This window comes from Paroedura picta, chromosome 14, assembly GCF_049243985.1.
Source record: "Paroedura picta isolate Pp20150507F chromosome 14, Ppicta_v3.0, whole genome shotgun sequence".
Lineage (NCBI taxonomy): Eukaryota > Metazoa > Chordata > Lepidosauria > Squamata > Gekkonidae > Paroedura > Paroedura picta.
This window is the reverse complement of record NC_135382.1, coordinates 30,733,532-30,759,358: the sequence shown is the minus strand read 5'-3', so window position 1 is coordinate 30,759,358 and position 25,827 is coordinate 30,733,532. Positions and strand designations below refer to the sequence as shown.

The 25,827-nt window shown below is 48.2% G+C and overlaps 1 protein-coding gene across 9 annotated transcripts in view; it reads left to right on the top strand.

Moving 5' to 3' along the window:
- The window catches only part of RIPOR1 (RHO family interacting cell polarization regulator 1), a 101,295-nt gene that overhangs the window by 61,689 nt on the left and 13,779 nt on the right, over positions 1–25,827 (top strand). For 7 of the 9 annotated variants that reach the window (XM_077310037.1, XM_077310039.1, XM_077310035.1 and 4 more), the window contains exons 2-15: positions 9,006–9,132; positions 10,172–10,324; positions 11,119–11,197; positions 11,628–11,651; positions 14,179–14,232; positions 15,419–15,571; positions 15,672–15,735; positions 15,979–16,022; positions 16,487–16,612; positions 16,730–16,878; positions 17,707–17,836; positions 20,817–21,527; positions 23,327–23,448; positions 24,803–24,983. In XM_077310037.1, coding sequence (XP_077166152.1) covers positions 9,032–9,132; positions 10,172–10,324; positions 11,119–11,197; positions 11,628–11,651; positions 14,179–14,232; positions 15,419–15,571; positions 15,672–15,735; positions 15,979–16,022; positions 16,487–16,612; positions 16,730–16,878; positions 17,707–17,836; positions 20,817–21,527; positions 23,327–23,448; positions 24,803–24,983 — 2,091 coding nt within the window. In that variant the 5' untranslated portion in view covers positions 9,006–9,031. Of the gene's footprint in view, positions 1–1,102; positions 1,217–4,338; positions 4,376–9,005; positions 9,133–10,171; positions 10,325–11,118; positions 11,198–11,627; positions 11,652–14,178; positions 14,233–15,418; positions 15,572–15,671; positions 15,736–15,978; positions 16,023–16,486; positions 16,613–16,729; positions 16,879–17,706; positions 17,837–20,816; positions 21,528–23,326; positions 23,449–24,802; positions 24,984–25,827 lie in introns of those variants that run through there. The other 2 variants (XM_077310038.1, XM_077310033.1) reach the window with 2 other exon arrangements.

The following is a 25,827-nucleotide window of genomic DNA, read 5'->3' as shown; positions in this document are numbered from 1 at the left end:
CTTATCTATGTAGGGCTACCCTTTCTCTGCCTTGCCCAAGAGCTTTTACAGGCAAGCTTGAGTACCAACGAATCAACATACCTTGCTGGTTTGCCTGCCTTTGTGATGAGCGATGTTTGTTTGTTCCACCTTTCCAGTTTTGTTTGCACCTCCAAGGGACGTTTTTGCGATGTGCTTTCATTGAGAAGTCTTTAGGCTAGCGCCGACTTAATTAAAACGCTTTAAGAACTGATTGCAAGATGAAGTGAGTGACAGGAAGGAGATTGTGGGCATCAAAGTCCAGCTGGTGCCAATCCCAGTGAGTTTATTTTTTAATCTGACTTTATCTCAAACAGATGGGGAAACCAGGATGATTTTACGAGCACCCTGAATGGGGAGATAACACGGTAGTTCTAAAACTGCAGTGGTTTCGAACCTTGGCCTCAGAGATCCTGTTCCAACGCTAAGCACACTGCTGCAGGGACTTAGGAAACAAGGAGTCATCTTTAGGGGCCTTATGGCATCCCGATTAAATTTAATTAAAGGGGACAGCTATTTCACAATGGCATTCTTGGCTCCATGGAATATTCAGCACTAGTTAACCAGAGCTAAAGAATAATTGACCAGCGTTTGGACAATATTTGACTTGGAATGAATTGGCATTCCTCTTGGCTGGGGGAAGCCTCGTACCTCTGTAAGTTTTATAGGTAACAAAGCCTCTGTTTGGGTGGACAGCCATGCCGGTCTGCAGCAGCCGAACCACGTTCCAGTCCAGTGTTGCCTTTAAGACCAACAAAGTTTTATTCAAGCTATAAGCTTTCGGGTGATTTCAAAACACGTTGCTGAAAAAATGCTCATCTCCGAAAAAAATGGAAAGGGGACTCCTAAAGGGGTGTCTTTATCCCCTTCCTTGCACGCGTTTTTCAGACACAAGTAGGGGAATCTAATGAAATGGCCCGAAGTAACAACTCCATTCCTCCCTGATGCCCTTTTCCTGTGAGTAGGGAGCAGTCTCACCTGTCATAGCCTGCTGGCAGCACCTCCCGAACTCCCCGCCTCCACATTAGCAGTACCAGTTGCTGATTATCTTTGAAATGCTAGAAATGCGAAAAGGGAGCCCTGCCCCACAAGGAAAGGGAAACGCCGGCCGTAGGACGTATCCCGCCTGGATGCTGAGTCGTTTCTAAGCTCTGGAGACCTGGGTGGAGTTGACGTGTCCACCGAGAGCGCCCCCTCGGTGAGTCTTCCCTGCCTCATCAATTTTAAGTCGCTGAGCCCTGTGGCCCCAAGGACTTTGCAAATGTTCTGCACCTGGCACTACCTTTGGTGGATTGGGATTGGCCTAGTTCTTGGAAGGGATCTTGTGTTTATGTCTGTCCGCAGAAGCTGTGAATGAGACGTCTGGTTCTCGGTCTCCTTATCTGCCTTACGCTTGGCACTGATCTCTTGGCACCGGACGGGTGACTTGTGGCATCGTTGTCCCTAATTGGGGCCCACCGGCTGAAACGTGTTGACTGGGCAAAGGAGCAATCGCCTTCTCACCCTCCCTTGCCATCTGTAAATATCCGCTGAGGTCACCGGGTGGAGGCCGCAGGGCCCGGTTCCCCCGGCGATCCGATTAAAGAGCCCCGACAGCGGGCCATCTGCAGGGGCTCCTTCGTAATGAGTTTAATTGGGCAACGTTTCCCTAGAAACAGGACCGGAGCCAATCTTGAAGTCGTACCGCAGGCACAAAAGCTGGCTTCTGAACGGCCTGGCAGGTTAGTTTTCGGCTGAGGTGGACTGTGAGGAAACCTTGATCTTAGTTCTTGTGACTTTCAAGAGAGTCACTATTCTGAAGTTGTTGCGGCCTAAGATTTACCGTCAGGTTGTTCAGCATTGCAGCTAAGATCTTCTGTCGAGTAGTGCTGCTGTTCCTGTTGGCTGCCGCTGGTCATCGTTCATGTCTGTGTGGCTTAGCTTGGCCATCGTTCATGTCTGTGTGGCTTTACTAGAGAGGAGAGCTGAGGCCTCCGTTCTTGTATTCTCCCCCACTGGGCTGTCAGATGTGAGTTGGAGGACGGTACAATTGACTGTGGATATAATGAGCCTCAGAACCATTTGTTCTGGAGTCTTTTATCCTTCTTCCTTCCCACAGGTCCATAAAATCCACGTAAGGGTGTCGGCAGAACATTCTGAACCCATCATGTTGGCAGGACCACAAGCTTTGGAATTCCACAGAGCTCCTCATCTGCAAGGATAACGGGTGGCCTTGCTGATGTTTTGCTCCAGATTTTGCTAGCTTCAGAGTAGCTGGGTGGATGGATAAATGTGTATGTGTGAAAGTGAGAGTTTGCTGAATATTAAGCCTTTTTGTCTCCTATGTATCGTCTTGTTCTAACCCTAGATCAGAGATCTGTTAATTCTTTGAGCCTGGTACTGTTTCGTTTCTGCTGTGGTTCCATCAGACAGTGCCAAATCTTGCCAGTGTATGAATGTTTTCCTCGGCCACCATCTTTCTCTTTCCCCGAATCAGCCATTGCCTGTCACCTCTCCCCTTTAAAAAGTTGTACACCCAAAAAAGCTTGTAGTGAACATAACTGTAACTTTTGGGCAAGTGTAAGAAGACATCTTCATTACTTCACTTTCTTTCTTTCTTTCTTTCTTTCTTTCTTTCTTTCTTTCTTTCTTTCTTTCTTTCTTTCTCTCTCTCTTTCTCTCTCTCTCTCTCTCTCTCTTTCTCTCTCTCTCTCTTTCTTTCTTTCTCTCTCTCTCTCTCTCTCTTTCTTTCTTTCTTTCTTTCTCTCTCTCTTTCTCTCTCTCTCTCTTTCTCTCTTTCTCTCTCTTTCTCTCTCTCTCTCTCTTTCTTTCTTTCTTTCTTTCTTTCTTTCTTTCTTTCTTTCTTTCTTTCTTTCTTTCTTTCTTTCTTTCTCTCATGGCATACTTGCGGGGGGGGGCTCCTTTTACCCTACACTGAACGCTGTAATATGGTGATCTTTTTCTCGCTTTGGTTTTCTGTAATCTGTTGCATGGCATCATACTGGCATGCTTCTTCCTCCCTGGCAAATGGGTAAGACCAGCAAATGCCCATTCCTGCACAATCTCTGTGATAGCTCTCAGCTTATAGGATAGCCTGCTCAGAAAGGTCCGAGAGGGCTGCCGTAGTTAGATCATTCAGCAAAATCTTCAGGAGGGCATTCTTACAGTGGAATCGAAATTGCATTAGGGTAGAACAAGCCTGAAAAAACACCTTCAGGTATGAACAGGTATGCATTCCACCGCAATGATTATTATTTTTATCTGTTATTGTAGGCATCATCAGGTTTTTTACCACAATTGGCTTTATACCTTGTATTCCTGTATTCTGCATTGCTCACACAGAAACCTTTGCCTGGGGCACTTTGCTACCATTGTTGCGCATGTATTCCTACTTCTGTCGCATTATTATTTGGGTGCTGTATTATTCCCTTTTCTCTCTCTCTCTCTCTCTCTCTCTCTCCTCTGTAATCCGCCTTGTGTGTCAGTGAGAAAGGTGGGCTACAAATAATCTGAGTAAATCAACAGGGCAGTCTCATGCTGAAATTATATGAAACGCATAGAAAGCCGGGATATATTACTGGGCCCATAACTTGATGGTGGAAAGTGCCATTAAGTCACGGCTGACTTATGACCACCCTGTAGGGTTTTCAAAGCAAATATTTGCCCTTACCTGCCTTTGCATAGCAACCCTGGACTTGAAAGTATGTGTGAAGCGCAACTGCAGAAGACACTGAGTGGGGAGATCGACTAGGATTCCCAGTGGCTTCTGTACTTTGTGTGATGTTTTCCTGCCTACCTCTGGGGCCTCAGAATGAATCTTGAAACTATACTGTGTGATTTATACAAGCTGCAGAATTCAACTTGCCGTAGTGCAGGATTAAAAGGGGAGGGGGGGGGGAGTTGCTGCATAGAGTGCTTCAGCCAAACCTGGAGAGCAAGGCAGCATCTGGAGTGCCGGCATGCCAAAGAAATTGACTTCGGAGGTCCCCGCCCGCTCTGCTTCTCCAGCGCTGCCTTTGGTCCCCACCTTATCCCTGCCCGTCTGCTCAGTGCCGTCTGCTTCTCTTCTCTGGCAAGTGTTTGTCCGGCTCAGCAGGAAACCCAGGCGCAGGCAAAATACTTGGGGGCAGTCACAGGGAAGCGGGTAGGTGTTTACCCATAGATTGGTATCCGGCTCCACATGCTCAGAGGTCGGAGGGATGTCTCTAGGGCTGGCAAAGGGAGAGCTCAGCCCACCTGGGCACTTCACACCGATTGCCTGGCCTTGTTCAGAGAGGACTCAGCACCCCTCTGCTTCCATCCCTTTCCCCCCCTGCTCCAGCCCTCAGATAGGCATTGGCTTTCGAGTTCACGATCATGTTGGAAAAACTGTTCCGAGGTGAGTATGAGCCGTAATGCAGACTTTGTCTTCAGTGAGTCTGTTTTTGTATGGAGCGTGCCCCATGGAAAGTGTCCAGCTTTGAGCAATGGGCACGCCTGTCTAAGATGTGGGATGAGGTTTAGGGGTATAGTGGTTAGAGGGTTGGACTAGGATCTGGGAGACCCAGGTTGAAATCCCCACACTGGCATAGAAGTTTACCAGGTGACCTTGGGCCAATCATTCTGTCTCAGCCTAGCCTACCTCGCAGGATTGTTGTGAGGCCAAAGCGAAGGAGGGAAGGATGTTGTATGGCGCTTTGGGCCTTCTATGGAGGGAAAAGCGGGCTGTCAATGAAAGATAATAATGAATGAATAATACATGTATTGTGCTATAATAGACTAGGTGGACTCGGATTTGTCTCACCTGTCTATGTCGTTGTGGATGACTTTGGGACTAATCCAGATTTGACAATGCATCTTCCCCTGCAATGTCAGTTTGTATTGTGTTCTCCATTTGTGTTCTCCAGTTTGTATCGTGTTCTCCAGTTTGTATTGTGTTCTCCATTTGTGTTCTCCAGTTTGTATTGTGTTCTCCATTTGTAGGAGGCTGTTGGGGATTTAATGGCAAGATTTCCCTTCTTTTTGCACTCTTAAATACTCTTGTTTGTGTTCTCTCACACTTGAGCACAGTTTTAAAACAGTAGGACAAAATGAAAGATGAGTGTTTACTACGGCAAAGAAAATAGGATTAAAAATTAATATTAAAGAGGAAAACTATATGTCACTTCCTGAATAATACTTAACCGGAAAGGTAATCATCATGAAAGTATTTTTACATGGGGGAAGATGGAAAGACACATAAGCAGCCAAATAAGAATGTCATAAAAATGGTCATTGGTCAGTAAATAGAAATGTTTTTCTTTTATTTAATTGTACTGTTTCTCTCCTTTTAGATTGTATTTTCTTGTTTAAACTTTTAAACTGCCCTATGAAGAGCTTTTTCTGTTTGATAACTATTGTACATAAATAACCCAATTCCCACCCAGTCCGACTTCCTCACCAGGTTTATTGTGAGGATGAATCAGGGGAAAACCTAGCTCAGGCCGTTCTGAGCTGCCAGAGGGGAAGGGCAGGATACCACTCTGATAACAATTTTTTCCAGAAATCAACATCCTTTCCCAGGAGTTTGGTTCCCCGTGTTCTGCCTCTGGTTGGAACTGCGGCAGTTGGAAGTCAAACTTCGTAGCACAAACCTGGATGGTTTATAGGGCTGGAATCTGCCAAGAGCATCTTGTGTTGATTTGGGGTCCAGTCTTTGCGCCTTCTCCTTTGGAGCGCCGTTGCAATTTTGGATGTCTTTGTTCCAGTTTTCTGTTTTCTGTTTTTTTGTCGTCCTGTTTTAATGGGGCTTTATTGGGGTTTTTAGTGGGCCTTTTGTAACCTGCTACGAGCTGGTTTTGGGGGTGGCAGGAAATACATTGAAATAATAATATTAATCATGTATTAATAATAATAATAAATCTATCAGGCAAAGCTGCTTGGACAGGAAATTAGTATTTGCCAAAGTAGTGGCTTCAGAGGCCCTTTACCTCCCTTCCCCCCCGTAGTGAGATAACCAGGTGTGTTTCCTAGGACAAAGAACAGGCTTTTGCCTAGGACAGGGTCTGCCATTGTCAGGAGGAGGAGCTACAGGACAGATGAGAGATCTTTAAACCACAACATGCTTATAGAGCGGCCACGTCGCAAGCATAGAAAGAGAGGTACTTCCAGTTTGTAACCCCAGGAGTTGGGGCCCCCGTCCTAGCTAAGAATGACCCGAAAAGGATTGCATTGAACGCACGAGGCAGTTCAGCACTCTCATCCCCCACTTTGCAAAGAGAGCTGCTAGCTCCAAGCTAGGGCTTTGGCAGGACTCTTCCGAGCAGAAGGCCCTTTAGGCTTAGCTGATATGTGGGTTCTAGATACTCTTCCCAAAGAACCAGCTTGGCGTTGCCATTTTCCACACTCACTTACACATTTCTTTCTGTGTGACTGCCCAGTCTTGGAGGCGTAGCACCACGAGCTTATTAAAATGAAATCTTCGTAACGAATCTGCAAAGCAGTTCCCATGCCTGTGGAGATGTCATACTCTCGTTCCAAGGATTCTTAGCGTGTTGACATCTAGTATGGTTCACATATGTCTGAAAGTGAGGAGGTAGAATGGGTTTAAGCCACTTCAGGCGTCAATCCCACAGTTATGGTTCTCCTCTCCTCCATCATATCTCACAGCAACAGCCCTGTGAGAGATATGCTCATGAAATTGTCTTATATTGTATCAAACCATTGGTCCATCAAGGTTAGTGTTGTCCGCTCTGAGAGGCAACAACTCTCCAGGAGCTTAGACAGAGGTTTTTCCCTTGACATCCCTTTTTAACTGAAGATGGTGGGGATTGAACCTAGGACGTTCTGTGTGCAAAGATGTTCTATTGCTGAGCCAGAGCCCCGTCTAGCAGGTGTGTTAGGCTGAAAGAAAGAGATTGGCCCAAGGAAAGTGCCCATGGCATAGTGGGATTTCAACCTGGGTCTCCCAGATTCTAGTCAGGTATCTACACACCTTCAGTCCATTCTACCACCTTGGGTCTTTGTCCCTCGTTTTCCTTTCTTTGTGTGAACTACGCCTGAGATAGGATCTGGATTTATCCAAGCTCAGAACAATCCAGAATTTTAATCTAAGCTCATAATGGTCCACAGATCCCCTCCTCACGACTGGTTCTTTCTTAAAACAGCTGAATTAGATACACGAGGTTCTTTCAAAGCTTCCATTCAGACATCTTCAATAGCTTCTAGAGGGTTAGGAGCGGTTCCCTCTGGCCCTCAGCTAAGCCCATAGCATTTAGATATCTGGGCTCCGTAATCTCAGTAGATCTTGAGCGATACGTTGCTTTGGGCACCAGCCTTGGCTGAGTGTGCCATTCATAAGCACTGAATCAGTCATGTCAGGAGTAGGGGCATGCTCAGCGAAGGAAGGCAGGGTTCTAGGAGTTGCTTGGTTAGCAAACATCTTGCTTCCTTTCCTTGAGGTTCAGAGCTGGCAGTTGCCAACGAGATATGAGGAAGGAGGAGAAGGGGAAAAAACCTGATAGGTGAGCCCAACTTCTCACTTCCAGGCACCCTGGTCCCCTGGGCAAATATGATTAGATAGTGAAATGTAAGAAAGGGGTTTTTGTTTGTTTCTTTGTTTGTTTTTACAAACATTGTAAATTGAGGCGGGAGTTGGAATGGGGCCAATAGATAACCACTCTAGTGGAATTTGTTTTGGGAAGAATAAGCTAAGAACAGCAAGCAAGAGAGATGGGGGGATTGCCATAAAATCTTATTGAATCTTTATTCTGTATCCAGTAGGCATAGTGGCTTCTGAACTTCCTTCCCACACTCTGATGTTGTGGGATCTGCTGCAACCTAGATGCGGGAGAAAGGGAGATGGCGGTTGTGCCTTAGGGGTCTGGGGTTAAGTGATACAGCAGATTGACACTTTGGTTAAGGAGCCTGGGCCAATAGCTCCTGGGAAGAGCCTTTCTTTGTGTAACTCTTTGGAGAGCTGCTGAGTAGGCAGTAGAGCAGGGGTAGTCAAACTGCGGCCCTCCAGATGTCCATGGACTACAATTCCCAGGAGCCCTTGCCAGCATTCGCTGGCGAATGCTGGCAAGGGCTCCTGGGAATTGTAGTCCATGGACATCTGGAGGGCCGCAGTTTGACTACCCCTGCAGTAGAGACTTAAGACGGATCACCAAGGGAGCCTGTTTTGTTCAGCCTCTCTAAAGCTAGATTAGGCCTCTTCCTCCATACAACCCGAGACAGTAAGTGAAAAGGATGGAGACACTTCATAATTGCGATAAAGTGGGCTGTTCCTTACATGACCTCTTTGGGACAGTGAGTGTCCCAATCTCTTTTCACCTTCACGGTTTCATTATGAGGGAGGGGAAATGGATTGAAGGACCTGGAAGAGGGGGGATCTGCTTATGAGAACAGGACGTCTATCTAACTACCCAGAATGCAACACTCTGAGCCACTCAGGATGACGGATGGCGTTCACAAACAGGAATGTGAGGTGCAAGAACTCCTATGAAGTATGTTTGAAGAATGTCCCTATCTTACTAGGCTGTGTTGCATTTCATTTTCTACGTGTTTGCTTGCTGAGATATTGTAGTTTCATTATGAAGAAGAAGAAAAGTTGGTTTTTCTACTCTGCTTTTCTCCACCCAAAGGAGTCTTAAAGCGGCTTACAATCACCTTCCCTTTGTCTCCCGCACAACAGACTCCCTGGGAGGTAAGTGGGGCTGAACGAGCTCTGACAGGCCTGTTCTGTGAGAACAGCGCTATCGGGACGGCGACTAGCCCAAGGTCAACCAGCTGGCTGCATGTGGAGGAGCAGGGAATCAAACCCGGCTCGTCAGATTAGAAGCCATCATTCTTTAACAACTACACCGAGCTGGTGATAATACCCTATTGATATATACCCGTCTCCTATTTATAAACTAGTTCAGCCCTTTGGCATTGATTTTCAGTTTCCCTTTTTCTCTTCGCCCTTTCCCTCAGTGGTTCTGTTGGCCGCCACCTTGTGCTTCTTCTGTGTTCTTCCATCTAACCTAGTTCTGCTTCCCTCTTTGCAGGGAGACCCTCCCGGTGGAGCTCGACCATGTCGCTCTCAGCACAGCCCCAGCGACGCAACCTGGCCGTCAAGATCAATAGGAGTCAGTCCTTTGCAGGCGTCAATTCGACCCAGGACAAAGGCTTCAGGTAGGCTCAGGAACAACTTCTTGGGTGGGATAGGGACAGGGCATGCTGAGGATGAGGCCTGGAGGAGTTGTGTGTAATCGAGCTGCAGCATTCTCTATTAGTTGGCGTTTTCAAGGGCAGACCCCTGTAGAGCATGTAGCAGTAGTCTTAACTACAGTGTTACCGTGGCATGGATCCATGTGGCTGATTATTATCTGTCTGCTGCTTCACAAATCAACGATGCTCAGCGTCCAATGACTTCTCAGGTTTGGAGAGGTGGGTGGTGAGAGATGCGGGAACTCCAAATTCAGTGCTGTGATTCAGCACGGAACCAGATTCCAGTTTATTCTGTGGGATGTGTGAGGCAGGAATGACCAAAAAGATACTGGGGAGATGGGAGGGCATTCCCTTTCTTTATGCAACAATTAAACAGAGAATCATAGAATCATACAGGCCATCTAGTCCAAACCCCTGCTCAACGCAAGATCAGCCCAAAGCATCCTAAAGCATCCAACCTTTGCTTGAAGACTGCCAGTGAGGGGGAGCTCACCACCTCCTTAAAAGAGGAGATGATGAGGACTCTCGAAGAAAGCTCATTACGCCCTTAATACCCACTGCTGCATGGCTTGTGGATGTAGGTCTGAGGAAGGCAGAAAATAGGGCAGGATTTCTTTTGGAAAACAGCACGGAAAAATCTTGAAATCCCCCCTCCCCTTTGACTCCAGTTTATTCACACCATTCTGCAAACTGCTATTTTGATTTGTTAAATGGCTTTAAAACACCCAACTGCGTCCAGATTGGGTTTTGGCATTCCATGTTGGAATATACGAGAGGGAACAGGAACCATTGGCTTGTCAACTGATGGCATCTGAACCATCAAAGTTTGGAAACTGTCGGCTGCTGAAGGTTCCAAATTGTCATTCAGATTCCAGGTCTTAGAATAGTTGGTGGTTTCTTGTTCTTGAAAGGGAGTGGAAACCAATTTCTAAGATACAGTAAATTCCTCTGAAACTACACACCCCTTTACCTGGTGGATTGTGTTTTTTTTTTGTCCTTGCAGGAACTTCCCCACGTTTAGCACACCGACGGTCTCCAGGAAATCTAGCTCCAGAGTCAGTAGGATGTTTTCAATGTCTCACAAATCCCCTCCTCCCAAGGTGCCCCAGCCAGAGCGGCTTGATGAGGTGTACGAAGCGCTCAAGAAAGGAATAACGTAAGTCATGCTGCAGTCCATGGATCCCTCCCACCCATTTTTTAGCTTGAAGCTAGTGGTAAAATGAAGAATGTTATCATTTAACATTAATGCGGCCTATGCTGTCCACAGATCGGCATGTCTTCCGTACGATTGCAGTATTACATGGCTGCATTTTCCCCTCCTTGGGGGGAGGGGAGCATATGGACAACTAACAGAATACATTTTAGTTGTATTAGCATAGCCAACTGGGAAGCCAAGACAAGGAGAGCTCTTCCTGGACTTTGTTGCCAAGGATAATTTCTTGCAAGGATTAGAGGGAGCTGAATGGATGGCTTCTTCAGAAATCTGTTCTGGGCATAGATGGCTGTCCTGGGCATAGATGGCTGCATCTAGCACAGCCTGTTGGGAATTCTTTCTTGGCTTTGTGGCCAAGGATAATTTCTTGCCAGGACTGGAGATGGGTGATCTCTGCTCAATATCGATAGCACAACCTATTGGGAAGCCAAGACAAGGGTGCTCTTCCTGGGCTTCGCTGCCCAGGATAATTTCTTGCAAGGATTAGAGGCAGCTGAGTGGATGACTTGCTCAGAAGTCTCAAAAGCAGTGCTGGGGATAAATAGTTTTGCTAATATAGCCTACTGGGAATCCAAGGGAAAAGAGGGTTTCCCTCTTTCTGGGCCTTTCCGCCAAGGCTAATTTCTTGCAAATATCCAAGGCAGCTAAAAGGGTGATCAGGATGCTGGCCGTCCTCATCTCTGAAGTTGGCGGGAAGTTTTTTGCTCCTCCTGCTCATCCCGGCTTCTCCCTTACAGTGCTTATGTGGAAGTGCACCAGCTCGAACTAGAAAAACTGAGCACCCAAATCCGTGAATCCAAGAGGAATTCTCGTCTGGTGAGTGGAGGCTTGCTGCTGACTGAAAATGTTCCCCACCTACACGGGGTGCAACCCGCAATTTAGAACTGGTCAGAGTGGAGAAACAATCTGGGAGCCTTCTGGTTGAACACATGGCTCTGGCTTGTGCCATGCGTCCTTAGCCACAACCTCTGCTCTGTCCCTCATCCTTGCAGCACCTCTGATCCTGCAGAAGCTTGCTTGGGACCGAGTGAGTGTTCCATGTGCCAGGTGCCTTCTCGTTCTCCGCACCCTCTTCCCCAGAACCTAGGTTCCTTTTGCTGCTAGGGGCAGCAGTTTGCTTGACCTTGGCGGGCTTTATTGGTACATAGCAGAAGGAATTAGCATTGTTACTCATGGCATTGTATGCTTGGTGGTCATTGCTTGTTTCTGAGCTTTGCCCTGAACTTTCTCCTCTTTTCTCCTCTAGGGCTTTCTCTACGATCTTGATAAGGTAAGGCCTTGATATGGTAAGGGAGCATTACTCGCCTGGGCCTGCGGGATTGTGTGTGTGTGGGGGGGGGAGTGCTAAGCCCTGAGAGCCTATTGTATTCTCTGTCTCACAAATTCAACACAGCACAACTTCTGGGCCCCTAGACTGTTGCTTCATACCCCTTCCTTCTCAGGGGTTGCGGGTTAGGAAATTTCTTTCCTCTGGAGTTGCATCCAGACTCTCTTGTTTCCCCTTCTCTGGACAACAGCTAAGAGCTAGATGGGATGCATCTTTCCTTATTTGGTGTGTAGGGTTTTGAAAAATCTGAAAAATGCATTCAAGAGTGGAAGAACAGTAAACTACTTACTCTCCCCCCCCCCCCCGGGGTATTTTCCAGCTCAGAATCACTGACCCCACCCAGCTGCTTCCACAGTTTTCCAGGGGGAAAGAAATGGGGTCTCCTTATGTTTTTTTTTCCGCTATAATAATGAAAGCTAATATGATAAAGTGCTTCAGAATGATTGGAGGGAAAAGGAGAAGCAGTTGTACTGTTCCGTGGCACAGTTAGTTTGGCTGTAAGCAAAGAAATGGGTGATGGTTTTTCAAGAACTTGAAGGTGGTTCAGCAGATCATGTATCCCACTAGTGTTTTTGGTAAACAGGCTTCGAGGCTTTTCAAAACACAAACAGCTTAACAAAAGATAACAGTGCGACTAAATACATAGAGCAAAGCAATCCCCCCCCCTATTTTAAACACTTCCACCTACAGTCTGAAATCTACCCTAGCTCCAGATGGGACAAGGAAATGTAATCAATCAAGGGGCAAACCTTTCCTATCAGCGCCTTGCGCTGTTTTCCTTTTACGGTTTCGGTCCAACTGTGCCCAAGTGGAAGCTGCTTTTTCTGAGAAGACTCTCTGGCAAGCAGAAGGATGCATAGGTTCCTCCCTTGCTGAAGAGCTGCAAGAGAGGGTAACTAGATAAACAAAATCTGGGCTGCCTTTTGCTTCCTTTTAACCAAGAAACCCTCCCAAGTGTTTCCTTTCCCGATACTTAATTGAACGAACCCTTGGAATTTCCCGATCTCTGTTTGTGTGTACGTATATTTGGTGGGAAATAACTCATCATGTGGCTATTCATGATTACATTTTAGCTCCTCCTCCCCCCCTGTCCCCAATTCCCAACAGCAGTTATGAATTCTTGTACCCATGAAAGAACAAGACAGGGAATCTGACTTCCTTTTTGAGTGGGAATGGAGAAAACTGGGATCTACTGGACAAGCAAATTCACAGTGTCTGTCTCTAGAGGGGAGTGGTTTGGGCATGGGAAGCAGCAGGAAAAAGAGGAAAAGGAGGCCTGGATCCTTTCAGACCTCCCTTTTCCATGCAGGAAGTGCCTGAGCCCTTATTACTCTTCTTAATAAGCCAGGACGTTCTGTTAACCTCAACCCCTTTCTTCATGGTGCTTAAAATAACGTATGGCCTGTAAGGTAATTACAATGGCCTGAAATATAGACTGCTTGATCCTTTTTCTGTATTACTGACTGATGGAGGAGGGTAGCTCTGGCAGTGGCCACTGGTTGTGACTGCTAAAGGATGCATTTTTGTACACCCATGAGAATTGGCCCATCAAGGTCAGCCTTAGTTAGTTCAACTGGCAGGGAGTATCCAGGATCTCAGGCAGAGGTCTTACAGATCACCTCCCACCTGATTGTTTTCACTGGAGAGACCTGGGATTGAACCTGGGACTTGGCCAAGCAGATGTGATACTATGATGCACTCTCTCCCCGCCCCCCCCCCTTCCTGGAGGTAAATAGTTAAGGAGGGCTGTTCCCTCCGTGATATATTAGACATTGTTCTACCTAGGTGAATAAAATACAGATCTTTGTTGGTCTCAAAGGTGCTACTGAACTCAGACCAACATGGCTACCCATTTGAATCTACAGCATGCAGGGTGATTCTTAATCCGGGATTGCATATTTTCCTCCCTGTCTGGACCATTTCCTCCTCCTCCTCCGTTTCCCTTCAAACTTCACAAAACTCAGTTTCACAGTCAAATGGAAGGGCTCCGGCTGTTTTGAGCAGAGGCAGTGACTCAGCAGCAGAGCATGTGCTTTCCTACTCCACCTCAAGCCCTTGCTGCCCAAGTCCAAAGGGTCTTAGCTGCCAGAGGTAGGAGATTTGGCAGGAAACTCTCTGAAGAGACTGCTGGTTGGTGCAGGGGATATTGTAATCTTTTCTGGTTGTAACTGCAGCTTTGCTAGTCCGCTTACCCCTGGGATGCGCATAATAATTTTAGCCTGTCCTAACTAGACCTCCTTGGTGTATTTCCTGTATTTCCTTTATCCAGAGCATGAACAACGTTTGTCACTCCACAATCAGCAAATGTCACCCCCTTAACCACTGTTATTTCTCATGAATGCAGTGGGGGGACCAGTCCTTTTGAGGGTCATCCGGGGAGCATGAAGGATTTCCCTGCATTCCTTGTCAGAAGGGATTTCCACACCCTTATCAGAGTTTGTGTTTCTTTTCTTTATTTAAAATTCCACAGCAAGTCAAGTCAATCGAACGGTTCCTGCGCCGACTGGAATTCCATGCTAGCAAGGTACCTGACATTTCTGAGTTGGGCGTTGCGAAAGAAAATTCTGCACCAGGGAGAAAAAAGGCTGCATATTTGTGACTTTCTGTAAATTATGCAGTTCAAGCAGATATGCATATATATTTTGAAACGCTTAGCTTTTGGGGCCTGCAGGCAGGGGGGCTGCAGCATTGTGCTGAAACACTGGAAGCCTGTCTTCTGAATTTTTGTGGATGTTGCAAGCACACACCTCACTCCATTGTCATGCAAGAAGGTCTAGTTACATGCTTTGAAGAGAGCTTTGATTGCAGTGACACGGTTTCTGTGCTTGCACCAGCGCTGTATAGACACACAGCCCTGATTTTTACATGCCTGCTCTAGCTTTGCTCAGGGACACAAATGTATTCCTTCTTTCTTTCTTTCTTTCTTTCTTTCTTTCTTTCTTTCTTTCTTTCTTTCTTTCTTTCTTTCTTTCTCTCTCTCTCTCTCTCTCTCTATTTCTCTCTCTCTCTCTCTCTCTCTCTTTCTTTCTTTCTTTCTTTCTTTCTTTCTAAAATAGCACTCTTTGTTGTGGCTGCTAGGATGCTAGGAGCCATGCAAGCAAATGTTTTGGAAACAAACGCACAGCGGATATATCAGCTTCAGGAAACCACGAGTTTCGCATTGGTTTCACTTACACTGTATTATTACAGGACTTTATAAGAATGTCTTTGGAATCTTTGTTTTCATCTGAATTTTGCATTTTATATTGTATATACTTTGTACTTGTTTTATACTGCTAGTGTTTTATATCGTTACGGCCTATGATCATGCACAATAATGAGGATAATGATAAATTCGTATTTATATCCCACCCTTCTAATGCTCGGGGATGGGCAGCATTAAAACATATACAAAAGTTAAAACTTTTAAAACATTCCAATTACTGCAATTCATGTCCCCAACTAAATCCCAGATTTTTTGGGGGGGGGAGGGGGTTGGCAGGAGCTGATCTTCTGTCTCTCTCCCTCCTTCTCTAGCAGTGAGGCCAGCCTCAATGATGAATGTTATTTTTGACCTCGACCAAATAAATTCAACAACTATTATTTTATGCTGTAACCAACCAAACTGCTTGTGTTCTGCTAGCTTTGCGACAGCCTCTCGTTCTCCCTAGCTGGCTCTGTGGCCTCCCTCCTGACTCCATGTATTCTTGGGTTGTTGTTTCTTTAAACAGATAGATGAGCTCTATGAAGCCTACTGCATACAACGGCGGCTCCGGGATGGCGCCCATAACATGGTCAAGGCCTACACAGCCGCCTCACCCGGCAGCAAGGAAGCCCGTGAGAGTTTGGCTGAAGCCAGCAAAGGTTATAAAGAATACACCGAGGTGAGCCAAGATGGGAAGAGGAGGAGGGAAAGCACCACGGGCCAGGCCTTCCCAGTTGGTGGCATTTAATGGGCTGCTGTTCGATGTCTTTCCTTGACAGAACATGTGCCTGCTGGAGAGCGAACTGGAGGGTCACCTGGGAGAGTTCCACATCAAGATGAAAGGTACCGAGTCCCAGGGAGCACTATGTATCATACACGAACTTGCGCCAATATTTTGGCAGCCATTTTGCAATAAAAAAGCAGCTTGGGTGTGATTTTGAAAGTGGGGAGGGGAGAGAGAGAGAGGGAGGGAGGGTTTCTTAACACTTTCTTTGCCAGTGGCCTTTCTCCTCCATTGCCCCCATCTTCAAAATCTGTTAGAAGACCAGGGTGCCTGTTCTTACTCTTTCTCCCTTTCTCTTGCAGGGCTGGCAGGCTTTGCTAGACTCTGCGCTGGGGACCAATATGAGGTTTGTGAAAGAAGGATTTGCATTCAGATCACATAGCTGAGGGAAGGGCTTAGAGCAGCCTTTTCCAACCTTTTTACCCTTGAAAACCCCCTGAAACATTCTTCAGGCTTTGAGAAACCCCAGAAGTGGCAGGATGGTGCAGAATACAATTGAGAAGCATAGCTGTGCACATGCCCACCTGGGGCCCCTCCCCTTCCCACCCTGTCCAGGCCCTTCCATTTGACTGTGAAACTATGCTTGAGAAACTTCCAGCCAAGGGTTAGTGTTTAGTGGTACGTATTTGATGTCGCTTTTTCCCCCTCAATGGAATTTAATGCTCTTGATGGCTTTTTGTGCTGTGTTATGATTGACTTCGTAAGCGCCTTGAGCGGGCTCTCCGGAGGAGGCACGCTATAAACTCTCTGAATGAATTAAGGATTCCGAAAGAGCAGCATGCCCAATTGTCCTCCCCACCTTTGTGGCAGATCTTCATGAGGTACGGGCGGCAGCGATGGAAGCTGCGCGGACGCATCGAAGCCAACAACAAGCAAGTGTGGGACAGCGAGGAGATGATCTTCCTCCCCCTCATCACCGAATTCTTGTCCATCAAGGTAATCGGCACCTTCCTTACAAGGAGGTCCCTATGGGCCTCTTGGGAGCTTGAGGTCCCTATCTCAGGAAAGGCTAGCTGGCCTTCAGGCACTCCACCTGTTCCTTTCTCTTCCCAGGTGACAGAGCTCAAGAGCCTGGCCAGTCATGTGGTCGTGGGGAACGTCTCTTGTGAAACCAAGGACCTGTTTGCAGCTCTTCCCCAGGTGGTGGCCGTGGACATCAATGACCTGGGCACCATCAAGCTGAGCCTGGAGGTGAACTGGAAGTGAGTGCCCATTGGCCCCTGTTTATTTAACAAGCACAAGAGGATACGCAGAAATAGACAGAAATGTAAACCAAAATGAAAACAGTCTGTGTACGCAAATAGTACAATTCCAGTGATGCTTTTGATTGAAGCTCAAAGGCAAAAACAGACTCGGTGGCCACTTCTTTATTTCTATATTCTTAGGGCTAATGACAAGCTGGCTGGATTATGCTTTCGAATTACATTCTTCTTCAGATTCCCTTCACAATATTAAAGTACCTAACAGTTCAGTTCCCTGAAGGATCTGTGACCGCTGACTTGCAGAGCCTCAAAGACTTTTTAAAAATTTGGTGCCCCCAAGCCGAAAGCATTCGAAACAAGAACTCCCTGGACGCCCTCACCCTTGGCCATGCTCGATCCCTTTGGGTGACTGCACCCCCTAGGCCTTGCTTCCCCTGGTGTGTTTCCCCAGCTGTTGGCCAGCCCAGCCTCGCACCCCATCAGCGGAGGTAGCTATGCATGGGTAGACACAATGGGGTTCCCTGCCTCGGCTGGTCCCGGCCCTTTCCGTGCCGCCAAGTGTCAAGGGGGGTGTTGGGTCATATCCATCAATGTCTGAACCTGCTTCTGTGAGTCTTTGGCATCCTCCAGCTTCTTCGTGGTGGCTGGCGGGTGAGTTCTCCCAGGCAGGACCATGGGGCTCTCAGGTTCCTCAAGAGCTGAGGCTTGGGGAACCCAGCAGACCTAAGAATGGATTAAGGAGTGTGTTGAATCTCGTTTCCATGGATGGCCTCTGCCCCACAAGACTGAGGAGGCCAGCCGTTCTCACTCTGCTTCCTTTTTGTTCAGCCCCTTCGACAAGGAAGACCAGCCGTCGTCCGCGAGCACCGTGAACAAGTCATCCACTGTCAACAAGAGACTCTCCATGTACAACCAGAGTCCGCCTGACACACCCTCGATGCGTGAACAGGCCTTCTATGTGAGTGCTGCAGTCGGGCAGGAAATTGTCAGGGTTACTGGGAAGGGGGCAGGTGGGGCTCTCTGCCTCTTCCCTCCTCCCAAGAGGACAGAAGGAATACAGCCTCCTTTTTCATCTGTGCAGCTTACATTACGGCTCATAAGCAGCCTGGGGAAGTGATGATGGCATGCGGCCGGACCTGCTTGGCTTCTGGACAAACGCATTGTGCACCTTCAGGCAATTGTCTGGGTCTTGCTCAGACGTACTTGTTGAATTGGCTTCTTTTATGCTGTCCAAGAGGAATAAGCTGTCACTTCAGAGCAGCCTCAGACAGTCACCTGCGAGGCGACTCACCTCACGCATAAAGATGCACAACATTTCTGTCTGTTGTCTTCTGGGCTGCAGCTTCCATTTTGCCTTCCACTGCCTAGCTTGGGGCGGGGCCATAGCTGAGGGGGAGAGTCTCTACTTGGTGTGGAGAAGGTGCCAGGTTCAACTCCTGGCACCTCCAGCTAATGGAATAAGGTGGTAGGTGATGTGAGAGGGGTCTACCTGAGACCCCGGAGAGCTTCTGCCAGTCAGAGGAGACAATATTGACCTTGATAAACTAAGGTGATGATCCAGTACAGGGGTAGTCAAACTGCGGCCCTCCAGATGTCCATGGACTACAATTCCCATGAGCCCCCTGCCAGCGAATGCTGGCAGGGGGCTCCTGGGAATTGTAGTCCATGGACATCTGGAGGGCCGCAGTTTGACTACCCCTGATCCAGTAGAAGGCAGCATGCAGATTATGGAGGGTTAGGTGCCGTAATTGAGGGAGAGGGGTTTTCTCCAGCAGTGGAAATGTTGATTTGTAGAATCATGGGCCTCTTGGGAGCTAATAGCCATTGAGCGGATAAGATTGGTGTGGCTACCTTTTAATCCCCCCATGAGGTGTTATACGTCTAGGTGAGCTTGTGGGGGGGGGGGGTCTAGCCGCTGCCGTCCTGGATTGTTTTTATGTTTTATATATGTAAGGGTTTTTAATGTGGGTTTTTTTTTGGGTTGCAATATATTAGCCGCTACGAGCCGGTCAACGGGAGTAGCAGTATAGAAATTAAATTATAAATAAAGTGAGGGGGCTGCACCAGTGAGCAGAAAGAAGCCAAAGTGGCCTCTGTTATTGGAGCCATGTTGATAGAAGAGGTCTGGGGGGGTGATTCTGGCCTCTTCCCCCTCCTCAGTGTCGCCTCCTGATCTGTCTGAGTTCTTGTGAGATCCTTGATTCTGCAGATCAGCTTCCTCTAGGTTGAGAAGGAGCACTGGGAAGAACAAGGCAAAAAAATGCTTTGGCAGCATCTCCTGCTGATGAATCTTTGGATGTAGCCCGTGGCTTTAGTCTTCTTAAAAACAATGAATGTCGTGTCATTTCTTTGCACCCACTTCTTTGTTCCTAGAGGAAAGGGAAGGCGACTGTAAGCCGCTTTGAGCCTCCTTCGGGTAGAGAAAAGCGGCATATAAGAACCAACTCTTCTTCGTCTTCTTCTAGTGTTGTCGTGTCATTTCGGAATGGTAGATGTTTTACACTCTTGGGTGCAAGGCGAAATGGATTGCGTCCTCCTTGGAAGGAAAGAACCACTTGAGTTCATGGAGACCAATGCTGGGCCTTATTATTAGGCATGGGGAGGAATTGAACAAGGGGGGGGATGGGTTACTTAATTCCAATTAACTAATAAGAGATTGGGACACCAACCTATGAAGACCTTGGTGGAACCAACCCTTGGTATTGACGGTTGCCTCTTTCTCTAACCAAGAGCTTTCCACGGGCGTCGTCACTCAAGCCAAGACGGGCCTTGCTGGACATTTTCCGGGAGACCCTCCTGGAGAGGCTCCCCCGGAGTTGCTCATGCAGTGATGTCTCCTCCGTGCAGCTCGGCACGAGGGCAGTGCAGGACACTGTAAGTGGTGGCCCCCGTAGTTTTAGCATAGCCTCCTGACTTAGAGGTACATGCGCTTAGAGGTACAGTCCACAGTGACCCAACCTGCTTGTTGCACGCTAGCTTGCTGCTGCCCCTTCAGGCAGGATGTATGTAGTGCAGGCAATTCCGTCTGTGTTCTGTAGCTGTAGATTCCTTCCTCACGTTGTTCGTAGATAAGAGAACCCGTCTTATCTCCGAAGCCCATTTCAGAGTTTAAAGGTCACTACAGTAAAAGGGAGGTTATTAGGAAAGAAGGTCCTTCATATAGGTAGGTCCTGGTTGGCAAAGTTTTATTGGTCAGTACAAGTATCTCAGACTCCTGGGTGGTTGAAGTTGGCAGGAGATTTAGGCAGGAGATTTAGAAACTAGGTAGAAGAGGGAAAAGCTTGGATGGAAGAATCCCTGTATTCTTCTTGGAGGTTATGGAATCAAATAGAGGCTTATAGCCTTGTTTCTCAAGGACACTGTCTCTACTTGACAAGAAAGGCTTGAGCTGTTAGAGCAGGAGGGAAAAATATACCCCAGAATAGCTCTGAAATCATCTGCACCTGTAAAAGAAGATGATTCAGTTGGTCATGGGTTGATGGGCTACATCCTCGAATATGCCCAGGCATCTCTTGTCTTCAAGAGAGAGATCACCTTCCAAGGTCCTGAACAAAGGGGCGTCTTCAGATTGCAAGCCCTCTGTGAGATGAGGAATGATCCGAGCAGCAGATGACCTTGGCTGGGAAAAGTGATGAGACCCTAGTGGCATGGGCTCATGGGAATTGTAGTCCATGGACATCCGGAGAGCCACAGTTGGGCCACCCCTGCTAGTGGGAGTGGAGAAATTCTCTGGACGTGTGTTGTTTCCCCCCTGCAGAGTGAACTGACTTTCCAGTGAGCTGGGCTGGCGATGGAGCAGCTCAGCCGTAGTCAGGTATAAAATGGTAGTTAGTAGCAGCTTGCTGGGCCTGGGGTCAAAGAGGACCTAGGTGGTGCTCAGACACACAGTTCCCCTTGTAATCCTGTCCACTGATTCCCCGATGCTGTGTTCCCAACAGAACATGCTGCGGCAACAGGAGGAGCTCGAGAACGGGGCGGCCTGGTCCATATCTTCGGAGTCGTCGGACGATTCTTCCAGCCCACAGCTGTCCGGAAGCGCCCGCCACATGCCTCCCCGACCCGTCGTTCAACCCGCCGTGCAAGTTGCCGCCCCCGCCATAGAAATTGCCTTTACGCAGCCTGAGGACAAAGACCCACCGGCCCTGCAGGAGGAGGTGGCGATGGTAGCCAACGGCCACGTGCCCTATGCCCGGACTCTTAGCCAGATCAGCGAGGCCAGTGTGGACCTGCCGGTTCCAGAGGACAGAGAATGCGCTGTCCCTCAAGACACTAGTCCTGGGGACTCGCCTGCCCTGGAAACGGACTCTTTGGCCCAAGGCCCCGCCTCCATGCTGGACACTCGGATCAGCGAATGCGAAGAGGAGGCCGAGGTTGCCGGGGCGGTTAGTGTGGCAGCGGAGGAAAATGAGGAAGTTGTTAGCCGGTGCCAGGAAGCCCCACCTCCTCCACCCCCGTTGACTGAGCCCAAGGCGGACTCGGTGGATCTGCGGCCAGCGGTGGCCTTGGAGGTGCCAAGACCCAAACATGTAGACTGTGGACTTGAGGAGGCTATTGGTGCTCTGGCCTCTGCTCTGGATGACTACCGGGGACAGTTCCCTGAGCTACAGACCCTGGAGCAAGAGCTGAAGCATCTAGAATTGATTCTCTTGGTAAGAGTGGGGACTAATTTGCACATACTTAGCATGTTTTAAAAAAAAACAGAGGTCTAACATTCTCACTAGGGCGATGCAAATTCCATCACATGTTCTACCAACGGAAGCTGAATTCTGGAACTTGCAGACATCATGCAAATTATTTCTCAGTGTGCATAATTGATTCCACTGCTGCAGTCCAGGGAGGGGCGTTGAATAGCCTCCCTGGACAACAAGTCCCACTCTCTAACCATGCTCAGTTATTTCTGCCAGCTGTCCCCAATTAGGTCCTCTGAGGCTTTGGAGAAGAGCTTTGGATACTGCAAGAAGCATCGGCAGCTTGCGCCGTGAGCGTTCTGCACAGCAAGATGTGCCTTTGAGAGCCAGGGTGGTATAGTGGAGTGAGTGGCAGACTAGGATGTTCGGTTTCTTGTTTCTACCATGAGAGCTCCTTGAGTGACCTTAGACACTCTCAGCCTGGCCTACCTCACAGGTTTGTGGCGAGACAATGGAGGAAGGGAGAACAGTGTTCTTAAGCTGCTTTAAGAAACCAGCAAAAAAGGGTGAAAAAAATTAACTCCCCCCCAAAATTGAATTAAGAAGCAAAGGTTAAAGAAATCACAATTCGAGGGCCTTACGGTTCAGAATCCGCACCTGGAACACACGAAAACTACATGTATATTTATTATAAAATGATTAAAAACAACTTAAAGACCCAAAGGCGTATAAGAAGAAAATATACAATAAACCAGAATAAAATAAAATACAATAAAGTAGAATAAAATTACACAATTATCTCAAACATGGACCATATGTCTCCCTGATCATATGCATTTTGGCTAAATGGCCTTCTTCAGTGGTCCAACATGTACTTTACACAGTGACTCCAAGCTCTGCACTAAGAAACAGTAGCTTGTTGGACCCAGTTGAAATTTCTTTACGCTCAATAACACATCTGTCGACAGCAGGCCCTTGTTGACAAACTGTTTAATCCTAGAATTTGGGCCGGCTTCGGGCGGCAGCTCACAGTCAGATCAAGTGGGGCGGGCGGGGGCTGGGCAGGGCCAGAACAGAGCTCCTTAGCAGGCAGTCAGCAAGCTCAGCCTAGCAGGCCAAGAGGCCCTCGTTAGCAGGCCCTCCACCACAAACCTTTGCCCAGGGCTCTCTCCCCTTACCTGCTGCTGGCTCCAGGCACTGAGGTGTCTGAGAGCAAAGAGGCTAGAGTCCAGGGATGGGGGGCGGGAGCTGCGGGGGCAGGGCCAATCAGGGCAAAGCTAGCTGCACCCTGATTGGTCCTATTCCAACTTGGACAGCCAGACACATCCCACCCCTTAGGCTGTTTCACAAATATATAGAGGAACAACAATGGATAATGATTTCTAAAATAAACTTCCTTCCAAACCTCCTTGAGGAGGTTCTTTGTTTGATGGGGTGTTTGATAGTATGTCAGCCGCAAGCATTTTGGGTGCAGGGCGTGGGCATGGGTGCATGATTTCTTTCTTTGTCTCTCAGTTTTGTCTCTCCTTTAAGTACAGGAAAGGTGGAATGTGCATATTTTAATAACACAATAATAGTATAAATAAACACCACATACTCGAGATCTGCTGACGTGGCCACATTTCCTCTTGTTTTAACAAGTGGATCCTCTCTCCTCTTTTTCACTTCTAACCTGAAGTGGCTGCAGTCACAGAGGCAGGAAATGGCCATGGAGGGGGGTGCAGTGATGCTCTTGTAGCTGAAGCAAAGAAGGAAACCAAATAGATTAACAGATCTGTGCTATTTGCTCTCCCCCCCCCGGCCGCCCCTCCATCTCTCAGCACAAGCAAGGGGTTTGTCTGAGCCGGGCGTCCAGCACCAGCCTGACGGTGGAGCACGCACTGGAGAGCTTCAGCTTCCTCAATGCTGCTGAGACAGACGATTCAGAGGGAGATGACGAAGGGTGAGTGGGGATGGGCCAGACTGTGGAGGGGTTTCTAGGGAACGGAGCATCGGCCAGTGGACATTACTGAGGAGAAACACGAGGCCTGAGATGTTGCCCTTGATGGGCGGGGGTGGAGGACTGTGGCCCACAAGGGGATGCAGGGCTGAGATTACACCAAGGTAGACGTTGGAAAGGTATCAGACTAAGGCAACAACTGGAAATTCCTTGATGCAAGGATAGTGAGGTTGCACTTGGGGGATCCTTCTTAAAGATCCTTGCTGGAAAGAGCCAGCTTGGTGTAGTGGTTAGGAGCGCTGACTTCTAATCTGGCGTGCCAGGTTTGATTCCCCGTTCCTCCACCACATGCAGCCAGCTGGGTGACCTTGGGCTTGCCACGGCACTGATAAAGCAATTCTGACCAAGCAGGAATATCAGGGCCCTCTCAGCCTCACCCACCTCACAGGGTGTCTGTTGTGGGGAGAGGAAAGGGACGGCGAATGTAAGCCGCTCTGAGCCTCCTTCGGGGAGAGAAAAGCGGCATATAAGAACCAACTCTTCTTCTTTTACTATGCAGACTTTCTTCCCAGGATATAGTATACAGAACCCAAGAGAAATCGTAGCATTAATGGGTTATGTGCACATACACACACGAAGGAAGTGTGATTAGTTTAGAACAGGAGCTCTGATCACGGATCTCCTCTGGCTTCCACTTGCCTGGGGCCTTGCCTGACAGGTGGCTCCCTGCAGGAAGTGCTTCAACAGCACCACCTGGTGACTAGTGTGCGATACTGTTGCCTGCAGTCTGCATCTGATTACCCTTGGCTATGGCCCCGACCTGGATTGCCAAGGCTAGCCCCATCTCAGAAGCTTAAGAAGGGTTGGCTAGTTAGTACTTGAATAGGAGACCAACAAGGAAATCTAGGGCAGGTGTGCAATGGCAAACCACCACTGCATGTCTCTTTCCTCGAAAACCCTGCAAAATGCCATAAGCCGGCAAAAAAAATTCTGGGTTGTCTCTTGAGAGCTTGAAGTCTCCCCTGCATGGCTAAAAAGTTAGAGGCCTTCTTGGGTTGCATATGTGTGGGATCGCATGAACGCAGACGTCTGCCTTGTGTTGAGTACTGTCCACCCTGATTGGCAGCCTCTCTCCAGGGTTTCAAGGCCGAGGTCTTTCCTACCAACTACTACCTTTTGACTGGAGATACTGAGGATTGAACCTGGGCCTTCTGCCTGCCAGGCAGATGCTCTTCCTCAGAGTGACAGCCCTTTTCATCCAGCCATGTCACTCTTGCTGCACACCCTGGTTGGTGAAGCCAGGGCAGCAATGACAGGGCTCTGGGGATGTGCTTATCTCATCTGCCTCTGTTCACAGGAGAACCAGCAATGCACAGCCTGTGCCTCTCAGCAGGGTACCAGGATCCGGGGAAGCTGTTGGCGAAGAAGCAGCAGGGTGCTTTGCTTCGGAGGGCAGTCCGGAACCCATGAGCACCGGCAGCGAATTCCTCGACAGGGCCCTGGTTCTGCATCTGAATTACTGCAACGGCCTGCTGCTGGTGAGGGCAATGTGAAAGGTCCTTTCCATTTGCTAACCCTCCTCTTCCAGCTGTGTTTCTTCTGCTTTTGGAGCCTTACACGTCATCTGGCAAGGCTCCTGTTTCACTAGCAGGCAAAGTGTTGGTGATGACTGCTGTTCTAGATAATTTCAAAATATGAATTAGACCAGGGTTCCCCAGTGTGGTACCCTAAGGGGGCCTGGTGCCCTCCAGCACCTCTCTGATTCTGCCTTGATCAGGGGGTTGGACTAGAAGGCCTGTGTGGCCTCGTCCAACTCTATGATTCTGTGAGTCTATTATTCTCTCCGCCCACCAAGTGATTCTAGAATGTGGGCGGGGCTTTTCCCTGGCAGGGCTTCTAACTGGCCACTAAAGTTCCAATTGCCTGTGGGAATTTAAATAATGCTTCAATAGCAGCCACTACCATGGTGTTTGTTTTATTCTCTCTCACTCATCTTTCCCCGTGTATAGTTTAAATTCCCCCCTCTTTACCCTCGCATTTTGTGCTTCCTCTGTGTATTTGGCTCCACCTCCTGTGGCCGCCATTTTAGGGTTTTGTCCACCACCCTGTATGAGAATTCCCAATGTGCCCACAGGCTCAGAAAGGTTGGGGACCCCCAAATTAGACCTGCCTTACTGCGCAATTGTCTCTCAAATGCCACTAGTTGTGATGGCTCAGTGGAACTAAAAGAGTTGCTTGCATGTACGGCTTGTGGGCTTCCATTGACACTTGGATGGTCACTAGCAGAGAAACAGAGCTAAACTAGGTGGGTTCCTGGTCTGATCTGACAAGGTACTTCTCACATTCTCTGTGGAACCTCGGCTATAGCATATCCCCTTCCAC